Consider the following 24,319-nt stretch of genomic DNA (forward strand, 5'->3'; position numbering starts at 1 on the left):
AGCTCCGGGGGGCTCCCTACATAGTCCGCCACCCGGGGGCCGGCTGGATGTTGGGCGGCCGGCAAAAGCGATGATTAATCAAGCATTTCCCGCTCCACGAATACGTTACAACTCTCTTCAGCCCGACATCTGCTTGGAAGATACCCACCACGTGACCTGACCTAGTCATATGACAACAACATGGCGGCGGCCTGGCACGAAAACTAGGGTACCACTTCCGCGTTTCTCTTCTCCATTTTTCTTCGCTTGGCTACTTCCCGTCACGAGCCTGTCACAACCGCAGTATCACAGAGAGAGTTGAGAATCGATATTGTTGTCTTCCTTGGCGTTCGCGGTCTTACGACTTGACGTTTGAAACACAAAGCACGGGGTTGCGTAAGCTCGGTTCTTTGTTGTTTTTTCAGCCATGGCGTAACACGTTTTTCTGTTGTTTTGGTGAATTCTCCAGAATATAGTTAGATCTGCGGTAGATCTGTTTGCTACAAAGCCATGGTTGATCTAGAGAACGTACGAAAACTTTGAATAGCTAGTCAAAAATCTTAACCGTGTTGCTAAGAAAGTAGTAAGTGAAGAGCAGCCAATACAAGATGACGGAGGAGGAACAAGAAGAGACAACGCCGCTGTTGTCACCCCAGAAAAGGGGCTCATACAGACCACACAACAGCAAATACAAGTGGGCCTGTGCTGCCATCCTGCTTGCCGAAACCTTCGAAAGAATAGCTTTCTACGGTATCACGGCCAATCTCGTCCTTTTCCTGAACCGCGGAGATTTTTTGTGGACGTCGTACAATGCTGCTAACGCCCTGTTTATTTTCATGGGCCTGTCGTACTTAATGTGCGTGTTCGGAGGGTGGCTGGCGGACACTGTACTGGGAAGGTTCCGAACGATCGTGATCAGCTTTGTTGTGTACATTCTGGGCATCATGTTTCTGCCCATGCTGGGACATGAACGGATGAGGGGGAAGCTATGTGGAGCGGAAAACCATACAAGACACACGACAAGTGATCAGGAGCAATACTGCGACTCTGTCATCTACCCGATCATAGCTGTCATCGCCATCGGAACGGGGTCAGTGAAAGCAAATATTGCACCATTTGGGGCTGATCAGGTAAGCATTGATCTAAGGACTTATATTTAGACAGAGATAACAATTAAGATAAAAATAAAATTATAGAAATACAAAATGTATAACGATAAAAATTTGCGTTGAAATTGTATACATACAAATGTTGAAGTGCAGATTAATATTATCCCAGAAATAAAGCATACGAGGCCAAAACTACAGTAATGTGACATTGGCAATGCAATTTTTGCTACCACTTACTTCATCCTTGAATACGTAAACTTGAATAGGTAATATAAAACTTACCAACCTAATGTTGTAATGTATAATTTATATCAATGTTATAATGTGGATCTAAAAGATGTCTCCGTTGACCACGTTCATACTGCTTTAGTGCTTGTAAATTTTTAATCTTTTTTGTATGCCAGGTGAAAGACGAGGGGCCAGAAGTGATGCGCATGTTCTTCAACTGGTTCTATTGGTCGATCAATGCCGGTGTGCTACTGTCTCTCGGTGCAGTGGCCTTCATCCAACAGAACATGGGGTTCTTCTTCGGTTTCCTGATTCCCGCCGTGTCGCTGGGTGCAGCGCTGATCATGTTCGTGTTGGGACAGCCCGCGTATGTGTGCAGGGCGCCGTCCGGGAGCGTGCTGACTAACGTGTTCCGAATCATCATGGAGGCTTGCAGGTCTAGGAGGCGGCGGAAAAGAAACTACAGCCAACCAAGGTGGGAAAATGTACATGTGCTTTTCTGTATCAGTATCAGTAATACCAGTAGGGTCATTTATTTTCATATGATACTTTTGAAAGAGAAGGTGGTCTTATGATTGTTTGGTTAATACTGACAGTTATAGTATCAAAAAAGAAGAAAAGATGTTAGCAATTCTCCTCAATATATGAATGATGATACAGGATAATAAATTGCTAAATATCCAATATGTAATAAAATACAAACTATAGGAAAGATCATATACTGTAATACCACTAATTCTTGTTGTGATTTCCTCCTTGACAGTGACATTGACACAGTGGTGGACCCCTTACCTAACCCTACATGGCTGGACATGGCAAAAGTCCGGTATGGAGGCAGCTTCCACGAATCCAATGTCGAGGATGTCAAATCTCTCGGAAAAATCCTGCCTGTCTTCATAGTGCTAATACCATATTGGATGGTGTACTTCCAGGTATATTGTGATAATTATGATTTTATTGTATACATGTACATTGTACCCCTATTTGTCATGTAGACACAGAGACCGTGTAACAGCAAACACGGTGACCAGTTTTGAACCTGTCACCATGACTTGGAAAAAAATACATTTGAAAAGAGGTAGAAGCAAATATTTTCATACTTTGCCAGTATGTGTTATCATGATTGAAGGTGCATACTCATGTAACAAAGTTATATCTGTTAATCTGTATCCCTTCAGATGCAGACAACCTTCCAGCTCCAAGGACTTCACATGCGGATCCCACCCTTCAATAAAACAGTCAAGAACAACAACACAGGACTGACTGTAGCCACACACAACAATGCAACAGCACCCAATATGCAAGTGAGTCCAAACTGAACTGCTTGTGATATGTTGTCATACTGTATGAATCCTGAAAAATTCACAGAGGTTTTGCATTTGTTGTCATCAGCATATGCCTTTGCTTGCATTGTGTTACTTCAAGCACAAACTAAAAACACAGCAAATGGTTTCCCCCCTACCGTGAAATTAAGTTCCAGTGAACTACCAGTAAATCAATTACAGTAGTTATGAAATCCTTTATGGAACATTGCTTGATGATACAGTTTGTTATTGCAACTTGGGTTTTCTTCAACAAAAATCAAACTGTTTGAAACTAATTTGTATTTGGTAATTGGAGAAAAGTAATCTTAAAGAAGTGAACAAGTTTGTTACTACTACAGTAACAGTTTCTACAGCTAACAGCTAATATGAATGAATTTAAGTGGTATGATTACTATGAACTTTACTGAATTTACTGTATGATGTTACATGTCTGTTCAGATGCCAGCAGCCTGGCTGACGCTGTTTGACGCTCTGCTCTTGCTGATCCTGATTCCTGTGATGGACCGCCTGGTCTACCCGTGGATGGACCGGCGCGGCTGCCACTTCTCCGTCCTAAAGCGGATAAGTCTGGGCATGTTCTTTGGCTTCTGTGCAGTCATGTGTGCTGGTGGGCTGGAGACTTACAGGTTAGTCAATTACAGTCAAACCTGTCTATAGTGGTCACTCAAGGGACTGGCCAAAATTGACCACTATGGCCAGGTGACCACTATAGAGAAATGGCGGTTAGTTGCCCCCGCACCCCCCCCCAAAGTGACACATGCTTTCAGTACCATTGAACAAAGATGTATATGTCTTTATTCTCAAACATATGAAAACATTCATTGCACAGGTAAGTCTCTTTTCAAATGTAACATTACATGTTATAATTCAATTGTTGTTCTTTTGCTTTAGTTGTGGGCTTGAAAAAAAATTATATATCAAAACTGCATGCACTCGACATGATACTCAGTTGATCTGCTGGGACTATGAAACCTTCCCACTAAAATATACAAAATCACTGGTTGCCATTTACTGTTCTTGTGTACGTGTAACATCGATGTTACCTACAGAAAACTTGAAACTCAAGCAACAAAGTTTCTGTCGACTCCAAGCCATGTTTCTTCCGACTGCAAACTCCTTTAATCTAAGCTCCTTCGACCGATAATTCCTTCTCACTCGCTGTCAGTTGAATCACATCCACCTTGTGGAATAAGTTCGACGTCTGTCTTTCCGCTTTTGCCATCGTTTCTCCGCAATCGCCACGTTACTAGTACCGTAAGTCGAAAAGTGGAAGAGAATGACATCGCCACGTTTTTGTTCTTTGGTGAGTGCTTCGCATGACCGACATCGCCACAACGAATTCCAACCATGTAAACAATATTTTTTTGTACCAAGATGCTGTCCATTTAGTTAACAGTAAAATAATTGTTCATCTGTTGCCGTTTATGTTCCGTTTTTTGGTCATTTTTGAACATGAAAACGTAGCGAAAACTTTCCTTTGTTTACGGCTTGGGTTTCTTCCGGCGTGGGTTGTCTGCCTCTGCCATTATGCCAATGTGGTGGTCAACAAAAATAGTGCTCCTTTCAGGCTTACATATTTTGTAGAATATTCACTACAGACTTAAGTTTACGATGGAAATAAGTTTTAATAATGTATTCCAAATATTTTTGTAATGTAATCACGCCATTCGATGCTATAAAATTTAATAAAAGTCGGTACATCTACCTCCAAACCAATGGAGTCTTCCGATGACCCCAATTGACCTGATTGTTGCGAGCTGCCTGCGCCATTTTGAAAATTCACGAAACGCATTTTCTCAGCCCAAATTTCTTGAATTATGCCCGTGAAAAAGGGAAGTTGGCCACATATTTATGCTTTTCAAGGAATCGAAAAATCAAATATGGATATTCGTAAGTTTTTTGTAAGGATGATTGCCGCAATCTTCGCCGAGTCCACTGAAAGCACCGCGGCACGCACGACATGGTGTTTCAGATATCAAAGACGTCAACACGAGCGACCGCAAAAATTTCGTGTCAAAATCAAGTTTTCCTTTATTTCATACACATCTGGAGTCTAATTTCCGTTCACATTTTAATAATGTAGCGGCCACAAAATTATCACAAGGCTTGATTGAACGTCCTAACGGCCGTAGGCCGAGGTCGGGTGCACGGGTGGTGTTACGTACGTGGTGCTTAGCGGGTAACAGCCGGCCAGCCGTGACCGCTATCGGCGATGTTGACAGCCGGCGGGACCGGAATGGGGTGACCGCTGACCGCGTTGAACAGTGACGGCTATATACGCGATTCTTAATGCTTACGTCAATGGAAAAAATTCAAGGGACCGGCAAAAACCGACCGCTATGGCCGGGTGACCGCAATGCCAAGGTGACCGCTAGTACAGGTTTGACTGTACTAATAGTTTAGTATTATCAAACCAACAGAGAATGTTTTGAGTAAAAATGGCCAGAAGAAACTCGTAAAAGAGAATGATGGATTTTGAAGTGTAGAAAATGAGAAGTCTACCTGAGTGAAAGTACATTGTACTGAGCTAAACAATTTTAAAGATGCAGGTACTATTACATAGCTCTATTCCCAAGGGAGGAAAGTGCAAAGTTAGTATGAATTGTGCAGCAGTTGGAGAAGAACCTGACAGTGTATTTTCCCCTGTTCCAGACTGCAGCTGGTCCAGAGTAACCAGACCATGAACCAGACCATCAGTAACACATCGTACGAGGCCGCAGACCTGTGGATCTGGTGGCAGATTCCTCAGTACTGCCTCATAGGGGCCAGCGAGGTGTTTGCAAGTGTAGCTGGTACGTGTTCCTGTACTTTATGAGCTATATTTTGTGAATCTTAGCTATCATTTCTACATGTGTCGTCTTCTTCCATCCATTGAACTCAAAGCAACATAAACAACTTTTTTGCAAGCTTAAGTTCAGTCTTGGTATTATGGACAATAATTTACATATGCAGCAGCATACAAAAGCCTGGATTGTTAGTAATAGCTATTATGTGACCAGGCAAGAGAAAAATAAAGGCTCCATATTTTTGATAAGGTTGCAGAAGGGCAGGGATAGAGGTTTGAGTATTTGTAGAAAATGAATGTTCCTGAAGTCCAGGTTGAATTTCTGATAAATTGTAGCCTGGGTGCTATCCTTTGTAGTTTCTGCCAGCAGAAAATACAGAGGATGGCACCCAGACTAGAAAAGTTAAATATACATACATACATGTCCGGGCTTTGATTATTCTGCTGCCGGCTTCCCTGTCTCAGGGGTGGGCAGCAGTCAGCTAGACTGGAATGAAAAAAGAAGAATTTCAAGAACTGTAATTGTCATTGCATATGTATTAGGAAAAATTACAAGTACATGTATATTGTTTGCACATCCAGGCCTGGAGTTTGCGTATGCGGCAGCTCCACGTTCCATGCACTCCATCATCATGGGTCTCTTCTTCTTCACGTCCGGGATGGGCTCGCTCCTCGGCTCTGGGCTTCTTGCACTCGTCAAGAAGTTCAAGTGGGTCAAAGATGTCGACCATGGGAACATCAACCACGGGCACCTGGACTTCTACTTCTTCGTGCTCGGTGCCCTGCAGTTCATCTCCTTTGTTGTTTTTAACATCGTAGCGGTGTCGTTTCACCGTGCAAAGATGAAGCGACAGAAACAGCAGGCTGGGAATGGATTCAGCTCACGGCACTTGCAGAGAAGCAGTTTATACATGGAGTGATATGATACACAATTCTACGTAAATGAATGTTTTTAGACTGTAGTGGGGTCAATTCTGTTGAAAGGAAAATGTGTCAATTCTCCCAAAAATACATGTAATAGCATGTGTCCTATTTATTATATATTAATATTGTTTGGCAGTGTGATAAAATAGATTCAACCTATCGTTTGTAAAGAAATGACCAAAACATTTAACTTACTTTTTTTGTCCCTTCAATCCTACAATAGGCAAATTCTTTAAACTAAAGGTAAAATAACACATTGAGAGCTCCATGTATATTCATACAGTTCCAAAATACTGAGAGTCATTTGTCTCAATTGTGTATGCAAACAATGGTATGTAAATAAAGCATATGCTTGGGAAAGAGTATTTGTGTACTAGTATTTGCTTAACCAGTGGTATCCAGTCTATCATGGTTAGGCGGGATTTCTTCAGGGCTGCAGGAGCTCTTCCCCGCCCGCCTGAGCTAGGTTCACCCGGTAGGTTTTTCATGGCAGGAGTTTGATTAGGCCCACCACAATCTGGTGGGGCAAAATCAACTCCCGGCATGCCAAACTCTATTAGCAAAGCTCCTACAGGCATAAAACTCCTACTGGGCGACCTGTTGTACTGGGCGGAGAAAAACTATCATTATCATAGCCCCGAAGACAGCCTGCCCCTGCAACCACAATAGACTGGATACCAGGTTAATTTCATGTAAGTAATTGGTATTGTCACATACAGCACCTAAAATTATATATTTCCTAAAGTTACTCAAACATATACATGTTTATTGATCCCAATACAATGTCTCTTTATCTTGTCTTGGAAAATACATAGTTGCCTTATACTTCAATTTTGAGACATTGGGATGTAAATGTTGAGATCTTTAATAAACTGTTGATGCCGGCAAAACTTATGAGAGGTAATATCAACTTGAAGCCATATTTATGCACAGCAAATAGATGATCTACTTGATGAAATATTCGTGAAAAATTTGATATATTGGTGGCATTAATATTCATATTCAGTACTAGGCAGTAGTCAGTACATTTGTTTGATGAGATATGCCATTTTCATTTTGTATTGTTGAAATGTACATTATGTATTCATGTAGTATTTGTCGTCTCATAACTACTTGTGCATGTGTTTGATGTGCAATGTGTGTGATCAATTCTGTGCAGAGAATGTGAAATTACTGTATTTCAAAAAGATCTCTGCATAAGCATACAAAACAAATGGATTGTGGATTTTGGTCATCAATTTCAATTTTGGAGCTGTTCTTTTGGTTGGTTGGTCATTAATGATGAAATCAATGCATTAGTGGATTGTCAAATATTCGTGAAAAATAATTGAATGTACAATAATTGATTTTTAACAGCTGCTACATTGTCTTCAAGTTCAGAGTTACAGTGACATTCTGGCTGTGCTTGTAAAATGGCATTTAGTGTGTCTATGTACTGCTACTGTAACTGTATGTACTGAGCAAATACTATTACATGTATGTGCAAGTGGTGTTTATTGCACCAACAGAATGCGAAATACATTGTACTAAGGATTCAACATTACCAAGGCTAGGTAGTAATAAGCATTACCAGTAGGATGTGTGTGATTGAAAAAGTTCCCACACCTTTTGGTGTATAGGGAGGTGCCTTTCTCAGTTTATATAGCCTTTGAGCCACACAGTTGTGCAGGCACAATCCGGCCAGGGCTAGTCCAATGTAGTCTTCAAACTTCAAACTGAAGACTTTTTACTTTTGTGATATCCAGTTGTACTTGAAATGCTATATCCAGTACATGTATTTGTAGGCGGAGTATGCCTTTATTTCTGTGTATCTTATTAAAGCTAAACACAATGTATGCTGCAGAATAAAATGCTGATGTCTTGATACTATGCCTGCATGCCCCTTTTCTGTAAAGCATAGGTAAACAATTTTAATTGATATCTCCAGGAAAAGTTGCAAATGGATTGGAGAAATCATCAATACTTTAACTTCAGAAATCAAGTTATAATCTCTATTTGTCATCAACAATATCTTGCACAAGTTCATCTTTCAGCAGCCATCATCACCTTCAGTACTTATTCTTAACGCTTGGGGTCGCTGCTGCAACCTACCCTTAATTTTTTGGAAGATACCACTTTAACCTCCGCTTCACACACTATCGTGAATTTTGCACTCTATTGCATGTTTTGCTGCTTTCTTGTTTGATTGGGAAGAAGGGAAATTTAACATTGACTAGCAATGAAATTTTGGCAAGCGCTAAAAAGAAATGCGGCCGGCGCAGTCTACAACATAGTAAAATTTATACCTCTGCATACTATGAGATCCTGCCACCCCCTCTTCCACGCAGTGCCGGGTCCCATATCAAATATCAGGGCGGCCCTTTGTTGCCCGCCGCCCGCCAATCAGCGCGCCGCTTGGCCGGTCGATTCGCATGTTTGGCCCTGGGTTCGGCCTGTTTTGGAAATCGATGTGATTGGGGAGTAAATGTATGCAATGTGCGCGGGTGCTTACAGATGGAGAGAGCGAGAGATGAACGCCTGTTCACCGATCCCTGGCACCCTGGTGTGAGTCCGTAGCGGGGCACTGCTCGAGCCGAGGTGTTGCAGACACAGTAGCCGTGTATACACACCCAGAGCACGTACACACACCCCTCTCTCTCTCCGCGCCGGACATCGCCGACTAGCCGCTGCCTTCTGTGTATCCAGACGGCTTGCCACACAGATCTAGCGGTGCAGCGACAACCCCAGCCCTCGACATGGAGGCCGTCTACCGGTCGGCCCTCCTAGCTGCCTTCCTGGGTCTCATAACCACAGGTACGACTGCAAATCCTTATGATTTCAACACTAGTCATCCACCTTTTTGTGCCGTGGTCATGTAGCGGAAAGTGGCGGAGGTGTTACAAAATGGTTCAGTGGTATTGTATTGCAAGGGTGGCACGGTCAAAGCAAACTTGACATGGCTTCTTGACTTCAAATATTGGACGACGGTAGCTTGATACGAGCACTTAAAACTACCGACAGCATGGTTGTGCGCTTCCTTATATAATCCCTCCTTACCCTGCATTCCCATTTACAACACTTTAAGAAGGTGTCAAATTGATAGTTGATGTCACTAGATCCGCAAAACAGTAAGAAAAGTATGTGCAAATTCCTGTACATGAAATCAGAGAAACTGATCGAGAAGACAACACGATTCGGCCCTCTTTAGAGCAAATACAGCAGGGGTTTAGATTTACACGTGTTACATGGAGCAAATCGGGTTGTATACTTCTAAAGTCGCCGCTAGTTTTTGCTACTCTGGAGGGGGGCTTTTGTTTTTTGAGGAAACTAGAGGAAGCGGCTCTAGACTTTTTGATGTCTTATCTGCCTCCATTGTTGTAGAGGATCTAGCGGCTTGTCCAAACTACTTTGTGTGTGAATGATTTTTGTCTATTTGACAGCCACCCGTCTCAATTTCCACCACCCCGCCAATTTTAACACGTTTTCCTCGAAACAAAAGAACACAAAAAGACACGACAACCCCAATTAGCTTGTATCCATTGAAACTCCAAAATTAAGAATTTTCATAACAAATGGCGTTTTCCCCTATCGCTATTTGTATTTATGTCTATTGAGAAGGCTTCTTATTCAAATCGGGTTGTAGCAGACATAAAAGCTTTCCGCAAACAAGTTTTCGCCAAACAAGTCTATATATTTGTAACGTTTTGTTGACATGTTAAACAAGCATAGTTTACAGCCTTGGTACATATTAAACCATTTACACTGCATGAATATACAAGGTAGCATTGAATATTCAGTGCTTTGATACCCACCTGATTGCAGCAAAAATATTTTTACCTGTCTGTTTTTAAGTCACCTTTTGTTTTATTATTGGCAACCAAGTAGTACAATTTTACAGTTTAGAGGTTTTTGCCGTGCATCTTGAATTTCATGTCTTTGCAAGTTTCCTCAGAATTTTTTTCCAGAAATGATATGAATGGCAATAAAACATGGGTCATAAAATTCCAGAAGGCACTCATGCATTTTGATGGTGTGCGTTTCCTTTTCCCCATGGACCAGTATCCAGGATACAAAGTGTCATATATGCATAGCCGTGAATATCAAATGTGTGTGATTATTCTACCCTCCCTTTGTCTGCGTGTCAGCATACATCTCTGTTCTGCACCCGCATTTTGAAATCAAAGAAACATTCTCATGCATAGCCAACTGTAACTTTTATGGTAAGGCTTAGGAATGAAAGAAATTGGCCATTTCTATTCTACTTTTTTTTTTTTACAATGATTCAGTTGATTTTGGCCTGGTGTACATAGATCTGAGATGATCTACAAAGGGATTCTGTTGTCTAGCAAGCCATAGATTGTTATGAAGGAAAAAACAACAACAACAACACTAGTTACCACCTATTGAAGAACAGAGAAAAGGAAACCTAGCAGTATTACAGAACTGTCCCATGTATGGTAGACAGTATTTCATTTCTAGTAATGGTACTTCTGCCACACCATACCATTTGGCAGTGTGGCTATATTCGATAAGCCCTACCCAAATACAGACAGATGTCCAATGAACACATTTTACGAGCCACATAAAAAAGTATTAGGAGGCCTGCTGTTAACTCATAGTGTGTTTATTACCATGGTGTGAACAGCAAATGAAGTTGTAAGAAAAATGTTGCCTCTGTACTTTTGAAAGGTCATATTCATTGGGTATTTCATTAACTTTGTTAACTACAGTTTTTCATCATTCAGAGAAGTGAAGCTAGTCACACAGGCAGTAAAATGCTGTTTGGGTTACGTTTGTGGGTGTTGGAATTGAAAAGTTTGCTGTAACATGTTATAAAATATGATACAATGTTTTGTGGGGTTTTATCCTGTAGGCTAGGAATAATAGCTAGGCTTCATTACAAGACTACAACTCCACCAGCAGATGACACATGAATATGCGTTATCACAGAAGTTTTACTGCAGATGAAGCAGACCACAAAACCTGGACTCCTTTCAGCCTCACCCCAGGGTGTGGATGGACAGGTGTAGATTCAATGGCTCAGGCTTCATGATTATGCGCATATAAATGACCAGATTTTGAGACTGGTTGCAGGAGCAGACCTGAGCTGAATTGATACATCAGGCCCTACACAGGGAGTGACAACATCATGTTGTGATTGGCTACTGGTCTAAAGGGATCATCTATTGAAGAGTTTAGCTGCATGCTGTGTGGTTGGTAGGAGGGGAGGGGGGCTAATCTGAATTAATCAGAATGTATTGAAGCTTATAACAACCATGATAAGGGTGTCTAGCCTTGTACAACAACTGCAGTACAACCGAGATACTGTCTGAAACAGTACCTAGCTATTTATCTTCTTAGATTTGTTAAGTGGTTCAAGACCATGGAAGTCCAAGTTCATACCAGGCTCATAGCCATTCGTTGCCATTCTTGTTGACAACACAATCCTTTTTCGACCACAATGAAAGAGTGTTGTCCAGGATATGGTAAAGATACAGGGGAGACTGACTAGATGACTGTGTAGGTAGGAAGACTCTTTCCCTTCCTTCCCACATTTGCAATCAATTAGGCACCTGGAAAGCGGAGCAGGGGGATCTGGTGACATGGCCGGCTGATTCCATTTTGCAGGGTCATTGGCAATTCCCCCTGCCAGTCCAAATGGCTGGTCTGTAATGTGCTGGAACACAAATATGCACTGCAGAAGATGAGAAACAGATTTCTGTTGGTGGGGAGGTGCTGATCGCAACCCCCAGGTTGTTCGTCCCTGGAGGTGTGATATTGTGCCAGAAAGGGCAGAGGGGGCAAAGCCTTTCCTGACTTCCATCCAAGTTTGACTCGGCGTGACTGGCTCAGATCTGAAAGCGGTGCCATATTTGCAGAGTGGCTACAAAATTTGGCTTCCAAATGGCAATATGAGTATAGTATACAGTATACAGCAAATTTTAGTATACAGTATACAGAAATATAATGATACAGCAAATTTTCTCTGTCCTGCTGTGTCTCCCCCCTTCCGCCCATTTGTTTCCTGAAAAAAATTACCTTCACAAGCTTGAAGTTGAACTGTATGAAAAGAAATGCTCCATTCTGCTTGAAATAAGATGAACACATCTTGAAAAGGTGGTCATCTCACTGTTATGCCTTATGGTCCATATTGATCCACCCTAAAAGCTAATTAAGATTATGCTGCCATGAATGATAAACTGCTGATCGTGGACCCTGTAATCTTACTGAAGTGGCCCTTCAGTTGAGAAGCTAGTAATTTTCCAGCAATCCCATAATGTTATATTCATATTGATAATGTAATATTCTATGAGAGAAAATCAGCTTACGGATTTGTAGATCTAAAAAGATTAGATTTGTTTTCCAGGAGAATGACAATATTATACAGATAGCAGATCATTTAGAGTACAGTATTTTAAACATTATATAAAAATAAAACCATCTGGGAAGAATGCTTTATACATCACTATAATATATGCAGATTTTGCACAACCATGGTCATTCATAGGGTTATTAGATCCAAATTTGCCAAAGTTTTTGATTTTTATTTCCTGCCCACCTCCCGTCATTTTTTTATGGCAGACATCACAATACCTCTGTTATTTCAGTTGATCCAGAGCATCAACCAAAATTATTTCAAAACAAAATACTTTGTAAAATACTGCCCATCTGCTAAGAAAGATGCCAGTAAGTTACTGAGAAAATATATGGCACTATTAGAAACAGCAGCAGTTCATTTTTGGACCTTTGTCACCTCTTCCAGAAAGCTGAAATTGCATCGTCATCTGGACCGTGTGATTACCATTTGGTTAGCCATTGTAAAGTCTCATATCAGTGCTGTAAAATCCAATACTGTAAAAAAACAATGGTAGGCAAGAATAGCTGGGCCCAATCAATACTTTTGAGAACACAGTCAGCTGGCCAGTTATTTGATCGTTATCTGGTGGATGTATATCCACAGGTACAAAACTATTTCTGTCAATAATTTGTTGGCACCAGTTTGTTTGAGATGGTCGGTGTGTTTGTAGGAGTGAAAAATCAATACAAATGCCAGAGATGTAGGAGAAATAAATACATAATACCAAACTTGAGTCGGAACTGCTCGTGGCGACGGCTGTAAAAATAAAAACGCATTGGAACGGGGGTTCAGCTAAGGAGCGTGTTTGGCCGCGCAAGTGGGAAATGGATTTGCCGAGTATGTACATAATTGAATAATGAATTATACATCTGGTCAGATCAATAGATAAAATCCATTGTACTGCTTTTGTCCTCATTTGGCACAAAATAGATGTCTGCGGAGAAAATGTTTTCTTATTCCGACTGCCAGTTATGATATAAGAGATAATTTGAATGTTGTCTGGAATGAAGACAGCATCAAATTTATGGGTTGCGTTGGCTACCTACCAAGTAGCAAAACACCATGTTCTGGACAGCCCCTTCTGGAATGCATTATTGATTGGGGTGAAAGTAAATGACCTACTGAAAAGGAGGGGTTAGCTGTGCCCCCCAAAAAATCAATATGGCTGCCGGGTCTGCCTCTGCCGCATAGATATTTCCCCATTATTGCAGCTATAGATTCTGCTAAAATTCCTTTGTCATCATATTCTGACTAAACATTATAACAGTGGGGTGGCATGGTTCTGTTTATCAATACTATCATTTGTCTGATTAATAAAAGAAATAAATCCAAATGCTATGATGTCTGTATTCGAAAGAATCAAGGAGAAAAAATTCAAGTGGTAAAAAGTTTTGATCTCAAGTTTGTTGACTGTTAAATTGGATACGGTAGATTGTAACAGCCCCTTTGCACTTCTTATTTCCAAACACCATGGTTGAATAGATTCTTACATGACAATGTCATACAGTGTCATTGCCTGTGGTGACCAACAAGTCCCTTGAGCCTGATCGCTGTTGTTGTATGAAATAAAAGTGAGATCACACACCTGATAATCCCGCACAGTTCAAGGTGGTAGCATAACTGCAGTCCCCCCCTCGTGGCTCATACTAATATTATTTCCCAAGAGAGCAGTTTTTGTCCTGATGATAGATTTCAATCAGAATGCGAGAATAAATCTGGAGGTGCATCTGTGATCTCAATCTATTTCCATAAACATGTTTCAGCAACCCTGAGGGAGAACGAGCAGATGAAGGTGTGCAGCACCGCATAGAGGAATGGATTTAGCACATGTGCGAGAGGAGAGAAACTCATGTTTATTCATTTGTCATGTTTTATGCTATCTTGTATTCGGTTATCATTTTTTAAAATCTCAGGTTGGCAGATTGAAAAGATGTAAATTTTGGTACAAATAAGATAGAAGGTTGGAAAAAGAGAAAAAAAAACAAAGAAAGTGTACCTATTTTTAGTTAAGTAACAGAGGAAAATGGTTACATTGTAGCTGACTTATGCCTTTCCATAAGCCTCTCAAAACAGTAGACACTGCCTAGCAGTTGATTTGATAGAATACCTCCATACAAAGTAGCTTTACATCTGATTGTGGTTCCAGCGACTATGATCATGAATTATCTTCTCCCAACTGCTGACAGGGAGGTGTCTAACAGCGTAGATGGAGAGAACATCTTTTTTGGTCATGATTCATGATGCTGATGGATGTAATGGGTACTAAATGTTTTCACAGGCGCAAATGGGCCCGCAGTCTCTCTCCCCCTAGGTTATGGAGGGAACAGCTCACTGATTGGTTTCTGAGTCATTCTGGTAGCGTGTGTTTCCTGTAGTCTCCATTCTTCGGCCTCATCATCGCGAGGCTAATGGAACCTTAATCTAATCAGGCGGATGTTGAAAGGACCGGTGTGATTGTGTTTCTGCCATGATTGCTTGTGTTTATCCTTCAGAGTCCTTTGAGGTCAAAGATATGCCTAAACTGGAAAGACATTCCATTCTGTGTGGCTAACTCATCCTGGTTGGCGTGGGGATTCGCCTACTAACCGCTTTTCCTTTATAGGCATAAACAAAGGAGGAAATTTGCAAAATACTGAAATCAGCACCAAAGTCGCTGTTTAGTACTTTGGGCGTAAACGTTGACGATTCATTCAGTCCCAGTCAGCACTGAAATATAAACTAACAAACCCGGCTTGATTTTAATATTGTTTGAAAAGGGTTGGTGGGTTGGAACAATAGGCTGCATGTAAGATGCCTCGGATCACTTGCACCGAAAAATGGCCATGTAATCTGGCACAAGTAACCAGAGACTTTTGCCTGGTGGCCGGCGGCTAAATACCCTGTTAGAAGAGAGCGACAAAACAAGGCTTATCGACAGCATTGTCAAGAGGCTTCCCCCGCTGATCCCACTCTTAAGGAAGACAGTAGGCAGGGAGAAATGTTTGTGATGTTTAGATAGGAGTTCCTGGCTGGTTTCGCAGAGGGTTGGCTGGCAGGTTGCAAAGCGCCAGTCAAGCGTGGGAGGTAGACGGTCCATTGGTCGATCATAATGTCAACAAACATGCTTTGAAATGCCACCATCAGGCAACAACATACACATACAATGGAGCTCAACCCTAAATATTGCCTATCTCCCAGACCTGTATAATCGCCGGTGTTTGGAAGTGTACGTTTGAAGAAATAAAAGCAAACAGTTAGCGGAGAGTCACTCGCTTGCAAACGTAGACTGTGTGTACACATCCACATGTGTAGCCCCTGTTTTCTCCCCAAACTTGGAATGATTACAAGAAGTTTACACAACTCCATGTGTGAAAATCGGTTATTTATCTACTGCGGCAAGGTCTATTAGATCTAGCCATTAGGCTGTAAACTTTAATCTTCAAAGGTTGTAAAAAAGGTGGGTTGGTTAATGATTAATTCAAGCAAACTCTTTGAACACCGAGTGAACAAAAAAATGGCTGCCAAAGGGACCGAAGCAAACTACATATGTGTTCCAAGTCTTTGTGTTTGAAGCCAGTTCCTTTAACTGGTGTTTACACACCTCTTGAAGGCAAAGCAGGGGAGCGGAGAAAACAGGCCTCACCGTTACGCTGTAGACACAGCTTTCACTCCTACTTCTAGGAGCTTTTTGAGTGGCTCGCTCTCGAGTTATAAAGAGCACTCGCTTTCTTCCCCAAAGGGCCTGGCTTGTCTGAATTGAAACCTGCCATTTGCAAACGTCATCTCCTCTTTGGCATCAGATGTAGTTATTTGTCTGCTGTTCGACTGTATCATGAGCTTTGGGATGGAGTCATCCAACATCATTGTAATTACTGCGAGTGAGAACAATGTAACTTGCTGGCAAATGGGAAACATTAGAGGATCTGATGGGCCAAGGTTATAAAGTGTTGATTTCCCAGGTGATCATGCAATGCAAGATTGAGATTATTCTATCACATCATAGTAGGATTTATTTTCTCCTGAGAGCACTGGAAAGGTGAAAAGAAGAATGGAGCATGGGCATTGTCTGTTCAAATTTCAAATCGTACAGTTTATTATGCTGTAATGTAATATAGGTTCGAATAGTCTGTTACAAGATTACAATATTTGATATTCAGAGTATCACATGACCTCTTTACAATTACATGGTGAAGGTTACATGAATAGTGTAATATCCCTTGATACACTTCATGAAGGTACAGTCTAGAACCAAGCTTACAAAAATGGAGATACTTTCCTGCTTTGTAGCTAACTCACTGTGTACTGTGTAATGTAGACTGCCAGTACATTTAGACAGATTGAATGTGAGAATACACTGTTAATTACGGATTAGATAGCACAGTCTCAGAAGCCTATAAGAAGACTATTTTCAGACTAAAAACTAGTATCATTAGATAAGACTTTACTGTTAGGTGTCGTTTGTCCGAGAAAAGAGTTCACTTGCAACTCATGTATCAATTCTATCTGTAATGGACAATCTTCAATAAACAAGTGGCATGGTGGGCACTCTCTCTGTGAAAGTCTAGCCATTCAAAATGTGCAGAGCAGATGACAGTTTGCATCTGCGTGCTCACTGAGCCAATCCCTGACAGTATAAACAAGTGGATCCTTTCGAGGCGAAGCGGCGCAGACATCTTGCAGTGTTAGCATGCACTTCATCCCAAGCAAAGCGGTTACATATCACAAAGTGTAAATTTTTTCCTTTTGGGTAACTCCAAACAGAGTGAGCTTGTGTTGAGTTTACACTACCGGCCAGTTAGAGTTACAGTGTCAACTCGGCTATTCTGGCGTAGGGGTAGCTGATTGTTTACATTATCCCCTTACAGGAGTCAAGTTGCCAAAGTGTATTTTGGGTGCAGCGCATGGCTCGGCCAATCAAAACCGTGCTTTGCTTGTAGTTTGGTGTCTGGGGGTCACAAAAGTTACCTCAAGGACGGATACAAGCTGTGTGGTACGTTAGGAGGCCTGCTTCCAACAATGGCAGACATAGGTGCCCTATTCAGCGTTGGTAGTGATCCGAGACCACCAACGCAGGTGAACCTATCCTCTCACCTGAGCCTGGCTGCCAGTGGATGACCACTTGATGTTGACCTAGCTCTTGTGTGTCCCAAGTTTCAGGTTGAAAATAAACCTCATGCAAATACGGTTGACACACATTACACGTGGTAGTTATAGCTGTACCAACATATTGAGTTTATAAATCAAATTTCCAATATGCTACACTCTTGTACAACATTTTCTCATTCCCACTTTCATGCTATTTTTTTAGCAAAAAAGGTTTAGAATAAAGGTTTTACCTACACCTACATTATTATGCTGCACAATCTGTGTTAAATTCTATGTGTTTGAAATGCATAATTGGGAAAACTGAAAGTAAGTCAAACACAAAGCATCATAGTAATATGCTACTTTTTATTTGTTTGTACAGGAGCAGCCCGCAGTATAGCAGAGGAGGCATTGCAAGAGGAGGTGTTTCCTGTCCCTGTCAGCTTCCCTGCCCATCTAACCTACGAGCACGCAGACTCTGCCTACTTCCTACAAGATGACTTTAGCAGTCTTTTCTCCAATGGGAGTGAGACGGTGCGAATCGACCAGTTCGCACTTCTCCGACCCAGGGAGCCGGCAGTCGTCCGAGCGAGCTACGGCCCCTTCAAAGTGCAACAAAGTGTGCCACACGAGTTTTTGTTTCCCGGCCTGAACCGGACAAGTCCCGGCCAGTTTTATAAACTGGACATCCGGGCGCATCTCTTAGATAAAAGTCTAACCCCCGAGAAGTCCAGACTAGGGGTGTTATTTCATATTGTGGAAAGTGACTTGTCACGAAACGAGGGCTCTGGACCCTTACCATGCATCGTACTTCACGTGACGATGGACGGGAAAGAAGCGAAGGCCACGTGTCAACCGGACGGACCCGAACGCCTTTGTATCGCAGAAACAGAGCTCCCGCTACACTGGTGGAAAGACTCGGCCACGGAAAAGAACCCCATGCAACAGGGCAAGTGGCAGGACAAGGAAGTACAGGTTTTCTACAGTTTGTTGCCCCTCGACGAAAGCTTGCAGTGTCCAGAAGAGAATTTGAACTCGATTAGACAAGAAAGATTGCGGGGAGAGATTCCTGAACTGAGACACGTGGGTGCAGTATTCCTGACCATACCAGCTGTGCAATATAAAGAAGTCGGGGACGGCTCAAACCTAATGTTGAAGATTCCGAAGAAGGTTCTGACACCTGGGCAGCAGTTCTCCATCCCTGTGCTTCTGAGTGGAAATTCTACCCTGCAGACATTTGATATCAGGTAAGGTCATCGTCATATGACATGTACATGAATTTCTTCTTCTGACAGGTGTGAATTTTATGAACTATGAAGATGCTTAATTCATGTAGGCCTTTTGCATGTACAACAAAAGGATAAGTCACCACAGTAGAGCTTTCGGTAGAAATCAGCGGGGAAATAGTCTGGAAAATTGTTGCTGAGTGCACATTGTGCATAGGTATCTGACAGTAACCATAGTGGATTAATCAATTATTCAGTAGTATTTGAAAGCTGTGAAACAGAAATTCCCAGAACAGTGTCATGAAAGAGTCGCACGAAAAAACACAGATGAAAAACACTGCAAGCTGGGGTCAGGAGCTGCAGTATTTCTGGGGTACAGATGGCCAAGAGGAGGACAATATCCTTTCAACTGGTTCTCTGTCAAACAATAAACCATCTGCCCTGTTCAACAATGCTGTCTAGCAACCTCATGCATGAAGCTGTCATCCATAGAATATTTAAGTCATGACGCTGCATTCTCAGTTCTTATCTCAGACTAAAATATTGTTTTTTAGTCCCAATTTCACAGAAAGATCTGAGATACAAGATCGAAGATTAAAATGCCAGAAGACATGATGGCATATTAACAAAAAAATATGCATGATTGACATTGAATTCAGCATTTTCCAAGCATCGTCAAGGAATCCAGATGTAGCATGAAAGGTTGTCAATGGTTGTTATGAAGGCAAGTCATGTCGGACTCCATGTGGTCTGTTTTCGCCTTCAATAATTTATCGCGTTCATTCTGCCCGACTGTAATCATTTAGCATGGTCCGCTGCATCTCCGGGCAGAATCTGCCCTTGCCAACATGGCCTAAACCCATTTCACATGCTTCGCACCACGCACTTGCATACCAATAGGCTGGTTGCCCTGACTAGAATACATAAATGAGGGCTAACAGGTCTTTTAGGACCTTGCAGTGCGTCCTTTTACCTGCGGGAAAGGGTCATTGATGGTCCCAAAGAGCAACATTTCTGCTTTTTCAAAGGGATGACCTGCAGCCAGAATTTGAATTGCGCTCAAATGGTTGCGATTTCGAAGTGGCATGTTTTTTTACAAGGCCACGGAATATCGTTTGAAATTCAAATGGGTTCCCAAGCAATGTCCTTTGTCCTGGAGGGCTGGCTGGTAGAAAGGTTTTGCCATCAGGCCAGTGAATTTATGAGGTGGAATTTATGCGAAGCTACTTCTCTCTCTCTGGGAACAGAAAAAAGCCTGCATATCTATTCAATACCCATGAAGCTTTGCCAGTGATTGTGTAGCCATCTTTGTTGTTCACACAATTTTTCATTTCCAACACCAGAGAAAATTCAATACCACTTAGTCTGTCTGAATTCCTACATCCCCGATGTTTCCAAGCTCCATCATGGCATGCTTGGGTCTAAAAAGGCCCTTCCATAAAATTATTAATATTTAACAATTCAGAGGCCAGTACATTTATTGAAATGCTGGTATGTCACATCCTGGGATCAAGCATAGTCATCAGATTTGTTCAGTATCAGCTTGGGTATCTGCAGTATTGGACTTATGATTTCTGCAGATATTGATCTGATGCCATATTATTGAAAGGAGGCTGCCATTGCTTGGCCCCAGAACCCTGCCTCCATGCATGCAGCTCAATAGGTGCATTGCGCTTGACCTGTTCTAGCCCAGCGTTCCCACCAGATAGACTGGACTGTGGAAGGCATTCATTGTGGAGAGGAGAAACAAAAGTTGGCATTCTATTATTTCCCGTATTTTGGGAGGCAAATTTTTTAAAACATTGGAAATACCCACTGTATGTATTATCTAAATACTATATTCTTTACCTTATTATAATTCATAACAACGATCCCAATTTTTTGTCATCTTAATACGAAAAGTGAAATGAGTACTAATCATACATAGCAGCATTAGGGGCTCATTAATCAGCATTTTTGAAGGGCAAATTCTTCCTCCAATTTATCATGTTTAAGACTGTCGGAAACATTCCCTTGAGAATAGTGGTGACACTTGGAAGATAGATTCAGTCCCCAATGCAAGGCTCTGTATAAGCTTCTTTATTCATTGTAACATATCTAAAGCTTCAGAATGTAAAACATGGTATAAAATGTCTTCATGTATTCAGAATTATCCCCTTGCCTTATCTTATAAGTTGTAAGGAATGAGTGAACAGATTTCACATCATAACAGAGAATAAGTCGGTGTATAAGAAGTTTAACCCACTAAGCAATTCCTTATCTTCCTTTTCCTTCCTTCAGAAGGTTGAAAAAGGTCATGGCCTCTGGATGTATTAAATGTAATCTACCTCTGGTTTCGACATTTAATATCCTGATTCAGCATCCCTAAGTGTGTGTAAAGCCGACGAAAGGGCAAGAGGAGACTCCTGAAATACAGTCAAAGATGGAGGGTCAAATGTATTTGACATTGAGGTGTCGCCCCACCGAGTGATAATGGCTGACAATGTCGTCTCAAGGGCAAAATGGCTGTCTGGCGTTCGCCATAGATCAATAATTGAAGCTGGGAGGGCAATCAGAGAAGTTGGGGTTATGAACCTGGAACATGTGAAGCGTCTTACCACCATGATTTCCTACGTGAAGATTTGTCAAATTTTCCCTGGTACAAATGATTTGAATCTTACCATGTAGCAAGTAAAATTTTAAATGATGTTTTCTGGCAGAATTGTCGGAGTGAGAGCTGACGTTATTAAATCATCAAGGAAAAATGACAAAATCAGAAAATATTGATGTACCACTTCGTCAGTACATCTATGCAGTAGGTTTCATTTTGTAAAGACAGGATTTTTGTAGGAATGTTGGAAAAAAGCCTAATCCTGTCTTTGTATATATGTGCTTTCACAAGCGAGAGTTTGTTTTTGCAGTCACATGGAATGCCACTGTTCCACTGAACGAGCTTACATTCAGCATGTAAATGATCTTACATAACGTTATGTCCATTCACCATAAGAAAAGCAGATACACATAAAGACCACAAGTTACAAGTGTGGAATACCAACAAGAGTCTATCCAACCATGGGAACAATCTTGTGCAAACAGGCCTTTGTAAAAATCCTTGCAGTGTGTCAGTGTAAATTAATACATTTGTCTCTGCTTTGAGAAAGAAAAATACATCAAAGGGTATAGGTTACTGATACCTTGTTTGATATGGAAACAAGGTCAGAGATCAAAGACTTGCTGTTTGAGCTCACAAAATCTCCAATCCTTTTCAAGTTTTGTTGTTTTTATTCATTTGTTCGACAGAAATGGGTAAAGTACATTTCCTAGACAACATGAAAGCTATATGATTCATTGTGTATTTCAGAACAGAACTGAGTTATCTTTACAAAGAAAAGGATTGCATTATTTACCCCACGAAGTTAACAGTAACGAATAAAAATTTGGTGCCATTAATGCAGAGACCAATTGCAGAGAATCAGGAAGTTAATAAAGAATAATAAAAAAATCTTTGGTGAAACAGGATTGTAATAAAATAAGTATTTCTTTCTGATAGAATATTCAAGGAACTGCTAATTTAAATTTTAGGAACATAAATAGAAGTCATGTCATTCATTCATTTGGTTACGTATCATTAAAACGTTTTTGCACCTTTCTTCTTTATTTCAGGGCTAAACCCAAAAATGGTATTCAGGTACTTGGAGCAAGGCCCTTGGACCCCACAAGATGGCAGATCACTTCCTCAAGCAACCAGAAACACGGAAGCATGACGGTCACCGCAAGCATGGACCCACAGCGGGCAGAAGCAGAAAGACAATGGCAGCAACAAATCGCAATGCAGAGGTACCTAAAACCCCTTTCTCTTCTAATACTTAGTCAAATATAGTAAATTTGTCCATCACTTCCTGTTTTTATTATTGCAGTTCATCCATACTTGATTTTTTTCAGTCACTAGATTTTTAAGCAAGAAATGGCCATCTCTGCCACACATCTGGCTTGGAAGCTTATGCGTTGGTTCTGTATCTGTATCTGTATAGCCGGTATAACCGCCTTTCGGCGTAACACACCAGCTAAGGTTGGAAGTTGGAAGGATTAAAGCAAGGGGAAACTCACAGTAGTGGCGGTATTATGTCTGAAACAGACAGAAACATAACACGCCATGCTGATTGAAAAGTAAGAAAAATAAAGGACACTGTAAACCGATGTTATTTCACATGTTCAAATGTGTGAATGCAAATGCCTTGAGAAGGTTAAACCAGCATTGCTACATTGATTTTATTAAATTATTGGCATGTCCTGCTATTTTTATTGCATAGAGTAAATGATGTATTTCTGCCTTGTCCTCTGTGAATATGAGTTTTGAATAAATATACAATTATAGAGTGTTATTTCCTATGGCCTGGGGGGAGGATTTCATCTAGGATATTAGCAACTCCATTTTGAAAAAAGAATATATAGCTTGCTTGCTTTCACATCAACCAATGCCCAGTAAACTGTAGATAATGATAATAATTTTTGGAAATGTTGAAAAAAATGGTCAGTACTAACTTTGTCTAAGGCTAGATTTTTGCAGCTGATATAGAATGTAGATGAAGAGATTGAGTCTCGTTTTTTCTGGTAACAGCTATGGAAAGCCTAATAGGTATCCGGATGCAGTGGTTTATGACTCCAGGGAGGATAGGAAAATGCTTGGGAAGGATGCATAATCTCCATCATGGGGTTGACGGATTTGGTCATAACAGCGAAGATATCTTGTCATGAAAATATTGGATATGAATCTGAGAAAAATATTTGTAGTCTTTTTACCACAAGTGGTAAGAAATTTTTTGTACATGTGCTTTGTCATGGCAAACAGTGTTCTGCAATATTACACAAAAATATTGTTCCATGACCATAGCAGAAGATTTATGTGCATGGAAATTATACAATTATGTTGGACATTTTCAACAGACGTTTTCAGGATTGATTTTGCTGATGACTTCTCAACAACTAGATATTGAAAATTTACATCTACTGCAAGACAGATCTAACCAAATTGATATATTCAATTGAATTTGCAATGTGTGAATACACAATGTTTCATTTGGTCATGAATTATGTGGACGCAGTTTGGCACAGCGGACATTCATTGACTTCTAGTGCTTTTACGGCAGATATCAGGGTTATGGGTCAGCAATTTATCGGTTTGACTATTTGATTGTAGAAGAAAGATTTCCGCAATTATTAGATTTCTGTCAGCATTATTCTGTGGTTATGAAATGATATGCAAGAGTCCACTTGGTAGCTGCTCGAGAGGTGGATTTTTACGAGTGGGTTAATGGCAGTGCTCTTTGAAACGTAGTTCCCCAAATAACGCAGGCGGCTGCACC

General features: G+C 41.1%; 2 protein-coding genes across 2 annotated transcripts; both read left to right on the forward strand.

Annotated features, from left to right (window-relative positions):
* The first annotated feature begins 157 nt into the window (after positions 1-157).
* Positions 158-8,212, forward strand: LOC109467014 (solute carrier family 15 member 4-like). The gene is made up of 7 exons (XM_019764910.1): positions 158-1,109; positions 1,493-1,791; positions 2,080-2,248; positions 2,495-2,620; positions 3,080-3,267; positions 5,294-5,433; positions 6,009-8,212. The coding sequence occupies exons 1-7, from the start codon at positions 588-590 to the stop codon at positions 6,344-6,346; spliced, it is 1,782 nt and encodes a 593-aa protein (XP_019620469.1). The 5' UTR covers positions 158-587; the 3' UTR covers positions 6,347-8,212.
* A 529-nt stretch (positions 8,213-8,741) lies between these two features.
* On the forward strand, positions 8,742-22,836 carry LOC109463165 (transmembrane protein 132C-like). The gene is made up of 3 exons (XM_019759912.1): positions 8,742-9,143; positions 18,134-18,998; positions 22,620-22,836. Exons 1-3 carry the CDS (start codon positions 9,086-9,088, stop codon positions 22,834-22,836), a joined length of 1,140 nt encoding a protein of 379 aa, XP_019615471.1. The 5' UTR covers positions 8,742-9,085.
* Positions 22,837-24,319: the final 1,483 nt, after the last annotated feature.

The sequence above is a fragment of the Branchiostoma belcheri genome, unplaced genomic scaffold (assembly GCF_001625305.1).
Source record: "Branchiostoma belcheri isolate BF01 breed outbred unplaced genomic scaffold, Haploidv18h27 scaffold1, whole genome shotgun sequence".
Classification (NCBI taxonomy): Eukaryota; Metazoa; Chordata; class Leptocardii; order Amphioxiformes; family Branchiostomatidae; genus Branchiostoma; species Branchiostoma belcheri.